The sequence below is a fragment of the Mobula hypostoma genome, chromosome 7, assembly GCF_963921235.1.
Source record: "Mobula hypostoma chromosome 7, sMobHyp1.1, whole genome shotgun sequence".
NCBI lineage: Eukaryota > Metazoa > Chordata > Chondrichthyes > Myliobatiformes > Myliobatidae > Mobula > Mobula hypostoma.
This window is the reverse complement of record NC_086103.1, coordinates 169,025,995-169,032,293: the sequence shown is the minus strand read 5'-3', so window position 1 is coordinate 169,032,293 and position 6,299 is coordinate 169,025,995. Positions and strand designations below refer to the sequence as shown.

The following is a 6,299-nucleotide window of genomic DNA, read 5'->3' as shown; positions in this document are numbered from 1 at the left end:
TTATACCCTGAGGTTTTACCATTTTTTGCCTGCCCTCTTGTAGGTGAGGATATTTTAAAAAGTACTTATTTGCCTCACAGAGGAATGTGGAGAATTACACTGAAGTGCAGGGATCTGTTGGTAAATTTGCACACAGCAAGATCCCATGTGGGATGAATCATAATGGTGGAACAGAGTCCTGGAAGTATTCATGGCTTTTTCTATGAAATCTTTGATCGGTTCCAAGAGACAGACACAACCTTTATCTCTTGCAAAAAAGGGAGGTTCAAAAATAAGTCAAAATTTTGTTCAATAAATAAATCACGGATATTGTAAAGTATCTAATAGTGAAACATTATTTATTCCACTCCACTTACTTGGGGCTAATATGTTTGACGCAGGATAGCAGAAACCTGAAACATCAACAATTTCTTTCATCCCTTAGACACTGCTCGACCAGCTGAGTTCCTCCAGCAGATTGTTTGTAGGGCTAAAGTTTTTAATAACTTTCACAACATGGGAATGTTTTAATCCCATGGTTAGAGAAATATAGTGGGCTAATATTTCTGTTCCAGAACAGCGTGAAGAGCTGTGTATTAGTGCAGCAGGTAGTGTTGCTAGCCCATGGCTACCCTGACCCCCCCACATCCCAAAGACATGCAGGTTGGTAGGGTCATTGACTATAAATTATTCCCCATGTAGATGGGTGATTGAGGAATCAAGGGTAGAATTGAAAGAATAAGCTAGAGGGAAAGAAATGACAAAATGGGATTGCCCCAGGAGCTGACATTGATGGGCCAAAGTGGCTGCTTGTATGAATATGAACATTTAAAGCTGAAAATAGTGTGCAGCAGGAGCAGTAGTGGACTCTGATAGTGAAGTTCACAAAGCTGAGCAATCTTCCATCAAATAGTTGTGTATACAAATATGAAGAAGTAAGATCCATTCACAAAGTGCAAAAACAAGGGATTCTGCAGATGCTGGAAATCTGGAGCAACACGCAAAATACTGGAGGAACTCAGCATCTATGGAGAGGAATAAACAGTCGACATTTCAGGCCAAGACTTTGCATCAGGACCTGATAAAGGATCTTGGCCCAAAATGTCAAATTGTTTATTCCTCTCTATAGATGCTGCCTGACATGTTGAGTTCCTCCAGTGTTTTGTGTGTGCTGCTGTGTATTCAACATCTTCAAATAGAGAGAAGGGGGGAAATCAGAACAGCAGATAAATTTCTGGACTGACATGGTAAGTAAATTGGCTCTTATATTTTACTTTTATATACACCATTATGCATCAATGCAATTTGTAACAGTTGCAAACATATGAAATTAAGTTTTATGTAAACTTTCAGGAAGTAATTCATATCAAGTATTCCCGAATCCGCATAGTAGAATGTAACTGGCATTCATTATCATAATTAATACTTGCATTTATGATCATATTTTTGTTACTGATAGTGTGATACCTCCTGTAGCTAATAAAGTGGTGATTGAGTGTATGTTTGTGGCCTTCTGCTGTAGCCCGAATATTTCAAAGTTCGGTGTGTTGTGCGTTCATAGATGATCTTCCACACACCACGGTTGTATCGCGTGGTTATTTGAGTTACTGTCGCCTTCTTGTCAGCTTGAACCAGCCTGGGCAGTCTCCTCTAACCTCTCTCATTAACAAAGCCGTTTCGCTCACAGTACATCCAACTTCAGCAATACCCCACCACATCCTACTTTCACCAATGAGCACGAAGTGTTTTGCTTTTAAAAAGCAAGCAAAAGATTCCCTCCAGTGTTTGCACAGAGACAACAAGCAAATAGATGTTTGTTTAATCTGTGTAAGAAGACATTAGTTTTTGCACAAGGTTTCTTGATTTAGTTTTTCACTAGTATAATTTAACTATAATTTTTATTCTTTTGTTGTCTGTACCTACATGCCTGTGATTTTGCTGCAAGCAACTTTTTCCATTGCAGTTGTACTTGTGCACATGATGATAAACTTGTCAGGGTGTTATGACCTGGCATGGTGGAAACAGATTCAATGATAACTTTCAAAAAGTAATACCTAAAATTCAAAAAAAAAATGGAGGTTTATAAGGAAAGAGCAAGAGATCAAGATTCTACCAATGCAGACAAGATGGGCTAAATGCAGTATGATTCCATGACTGAGAGGAGTAGGGATGCAGGAAGCTTTTGCAATGCTATAGGATCTTGTGGATCCATTTAAAGAAACAAACACTTTTTTTGTGACTGTATGTTTTTCTGTTGATGTATCCATTTGTGCTGTGTGCTGCTGATAATATGTTTTCACCTTGGCTCTGGAGGAACACTTTTGTTTGACTATAATTATGTATGGTTGAATAACTAAACTTGACCTTCTCACTTAACATGACCTCCAAATAAACTTCTTCAGTGCTGAATTATGAACACCAGTAAGAATGGAATATTAAACTGTAAACTCCAGAGTCAGAAGCTTTACACTTATCCAAGCTAAAAATGAAACCCTACAGCTTTCTAAACTGTTATACTGTATATGTATATCAGTTTCTTTCATTTTAGATCAGTTTTCTATTGAGGTCAAGTACATCCGGAACCAGGACACCATCTCGTATGAAATCCCCTGCAATTATATTAAGGCAGTGCTTTCCAGGTCCTGCTGTTTGCTGTATAATCCATTCACTCAAATATGGGTAATTAGGAAAAGTCAGTTCCTTCAAAGAGCTGTGGAGGTGAGTCACAACGTACCACCAATCTTCTGTAAGGTTCATGCCAGCAACAAAGAAGCCATCTACATGGGGAGTAAATAAAATAAATATGGTTAAGATTGCATTCAAAATAGAAGGATAATTGTGAGAGATATTAGCTTAGAAATGTATCCTTGGCCAGTAATGCTAAGCACGCCATGTACAAATTAAAGCATGTTGCGCTCTGTTGAACTCAATAGAATGAATTTCATACGCAAAGTACAACAATATGCCTATGCAGCATGAAGCTCAAACTAAACATTAAAAACATACACAGAAGTGGCAGCTGTAATTCTAAAGTGTCAAAATGAGTCTATAGATTTCTCAAAATCTCTACCTGCATATCTATCACATCAGGGTTGATTTTCATGGCTTGGGAGTGTCCTCGAATTGTAAAGCACAGAAGTAGGCCCTTCAGCCATTTGGATCCAACCTGCACCATTTTGTACTATAATTAACTTTTTTTGTTATTCTAATTCGTTAATTGGCGCAAGTCGATATTAGACTCCACTTTGCTGATTAAGGCAACAAGGGAGATTGAAGCATCAAGGCGAGTGCAGAGGGTGAGTACCAGCTGCGTGTCTTTTGATCGCTTGCTACCAGAGAGGGGAGCGCCTGCCACTGTGCCCAGAGAGTGTTGCCCAGGTTTTCTGTGTTTTAGATGTGGACTTGAACTATAGACTTCTTTTTCCAGTCTTATTGTTTATTGCATTCTGTGTTTTTTGTCCAGTCTTTGCCGCAAAAACAACTAGTTTCAACATACACTGGTGATATTAAATCTGATTCTGATCCTCCCCAAACCAAAGGTTGAAATAGCCAGTTGACTGAATCAGACGATGATTTATCAGGTTTATCATCACTGGCACACAAATTTGTTGTGGCAGCAGTACTTACAATAGATTAAAAATACTTTAGGTTACAATAAGAAATATGAGAAAAATAAAAAGTAAATTGTGCAAAAAAAGAGCAAAGTAACGCGGTAATGTTTATGGACTACTCAGAAATCTGATGGCGAGGGGGAAGAAGCTGTTCCTGAAATGTTAGGTGTGTGACTCCTGTACCTCCTCCCTGATGGTAGTATCAGAAGAGGGCATGTCCTGGAGGGTGAGAGTCCTTAATGACGGATAAAGCCTTCTTGAGGCACTGCCTTTTAAGTATATCCCTGATGGTGAGGGGTCTAATGCCCATGATGAAGCTGGGTCAGTCTACAACCCTCTGCAGATATTTTTCAATCTGCTGCATTGGAGCCTCCTTACCAGGAAGTGATGCCACCAGTCAGAAGGCTCTCTACATTACGTATGTGGAAAGTTGCCAGTGTCCCAGATACTATAACCAATTATATCTTGCAGAATATTTTGAATAATTTTTCAGGATCTGCATATTACTGGCATGGATAGATTGTATTCCCCATCCCTTCTTGCCCTTGAGAAGGTGACGTTGAGGCATGTTCATGAACCACTGCAGTCTTTCAAATGAAGCTCTTCCTGTAACATTGTTAGAACAAAAGTCTACAGCACGTTGTTGTGCTGACCATGTAACCAACTCTAGAAACTGCCTAGAATTACCCTATTTCATAGCCCTATATTTTTCTGAACCCCATGTACCTAAGGGTCTCTTAAAAGACCCTAATGTATCCGCCTCCACCACCATCACCGCCAGTGCATTCCACACACCCACCACTCTCTGTGTGGAAAAACTTACCCGACATCCCCTCCGTACCTATTTCCAAGCACCTAAAAACAATGCCCCCTCACGTTAGCCATTTCAGCTCTGGGAAAAAGCCATGTGACGATAGGTTAGATGGAGATAAAACCCAGAACAGTGAAGGATGGTGGGCAACGTGGAAGCAAACTTCCCAAGTACCATTCACAACTAAATGTAGCAGGGCTGAAGATCTGATCCAATCCATTAGTCGTGAGATCACTTGGCTCTGACTATTGCACACTATTTTTGTGGTCTGGCATGCATGCAATCTGTGTCAGCTCAGGTTTAAATCTGGATTCTGCTTCCAACATTCCCTTCAACATTCTTCATTGTGTCAAGGTTGGTATTCTGACTTGGTAGAGTCCTCGAGTTGTAAAGCACAGAAGCAGGCGGGTTCTTTCTTATAACTTGCAGGTTGAGACAGTAGTAAGGAAGGCAAATGCAATGTTAGCATTCATTTAAAGAGGACTAGAGTATAAAAGCAAGGATGTATTGCTGCAGCTTTATAAGACACTGGTCAGACCACACTTGGAATATTTGGGGTCCCTTATCGAAAGGATGCATTGGCAGAGGAGGTTCATTAGAATGATCCCGGAAATAAAAGGGCTAAGTATTTGGAGTATCTGATGGCTCGGGGCCTGTACTCGCTGGAATTGGGAAGAATAAAGGAGGAGTCTCATTGAAACCTACTGAACATTGAAAGGCCTGGATAGAGAGGATGTTTGCTATAGTAGGAGAGTCTACAGCCTCAGATTAGAAAGACATCCCTTTGGAACAGAAATGAGGAAGAATTTCATTAGCCAGAGGGTAGGAGCGGTGAATCTGTGGAATTCATTGCCACGATGGCTTTGAAGGCCCAGTCATTGCGTATGTTTAAAGCTGAGGTTGATAGGATCTTGATTAGTAACAGCACCAAAGGTTACAGGGAGAAGGCAAGAGAATAGGGTTGAGAGAGATAATAAATCTGCCATGACGGAATAGCAGAGCAAACTTGATGGGCTGAATGGCCTAATTCTGCTGTTTTGTCTTAAGGCCTTGTATTGGACTAAGTGAGGGGACACAAGGTAATAGCATCTGACACATCGCCCCTTGTGGAGTTCTCTACTGTAAAGAGCTACACCTCACATCAAATCAATCAGCATCCTTAGACACAGAGGGATAACAGATTATAAAAATAAAAGAATCTACAAATGCTGGAAATCCAAAGCAACACATACAAAATGCTGGGGGAGCTCAGCAGACCAGGCAGTATCTATGGAAAAGAGTAAACTGTCAACGTTTTGAGCCAAGACCTTTCATCAGGACACTACACCCTATGGTTTTATAAAATATATAATTTCTGTTTGATATGTTTTTCTTGTAAAGATGCTACGTGCCTGTGATGCTGTTGCAGTAAGCTTTTCATTGCACCTGTGCATAGAGGTACTTGTGCAGATGACAATAATCTTTTACTTTGCTGTCTGCTGGTTTCTCCACACCCATCCTTTGTAGGAGATAGCAGAATACCAAACCATGTGTGTGTGTTCTGAGAACTATTCCCTGTTACCTGACCTCAATACCAGCTGCTCCACACCTGCCTTGAGAAGAGTAAAAAGGTCATGTTTCTAGTACCTGGTCGTCCCTTCTGTTTCTGCGTTTCTAGATACTGAACAAGTGATCTAGGCTTGTATGTATCTGCCCACCAATAGGGGATTCCAGGCCAAAGTTTGGGATATTCTTCTGCAATATTGTTTTCATAGGACATGATGACTTGACAACCCAAGTTCCATAGTTTCCTTAATGTTACCTGTTCCTGTAGAGAAAGAGCATTGTAGAAACATCTCTATTAATTAAAAACTATATAATCCACAATACGTAGAAATTAAGCAGAATTTACCAAATGA

General features: G+C 40.2%; 1 protein-coding gene across 8 annotated transcripts in view; it reads right to left on the bottom strand.

Annotated features, from left to right (window-relative positions):
* Positions 1 to 2,517: 2,517 nt before the first annotated feature.
* Positions 2,518 to 6,299, bottom strand: part of si:dkey-66a8.7 (PI-PLC X domain-containing protein 1) — a 28,956-nt gene continuing 25,174 nt past the window's right edge. For all 8 annotated transcript variants that reach the window (XM_063054555.1, XM_063054558.1, XM_063054553.1 and 5 more), the window contains 2 exons: positions 6,028 to 6,208; positions 2,518 to 2,756 (listed from right to left, as the gene is read on the bottom strand). In XM_063054555.1, coding sequence (XP_062910625.1) covers positions 2,524 to 2,756; positions 6,028 to 6,208 — 414 coding nt within the window. In that variant the 3' untranslated portion in view covers positions 2,518 to 2,523. The remainder of the gene's footprint in view (positions 2,757 to 6,027; positions 6,209 to 6,299) is intronic.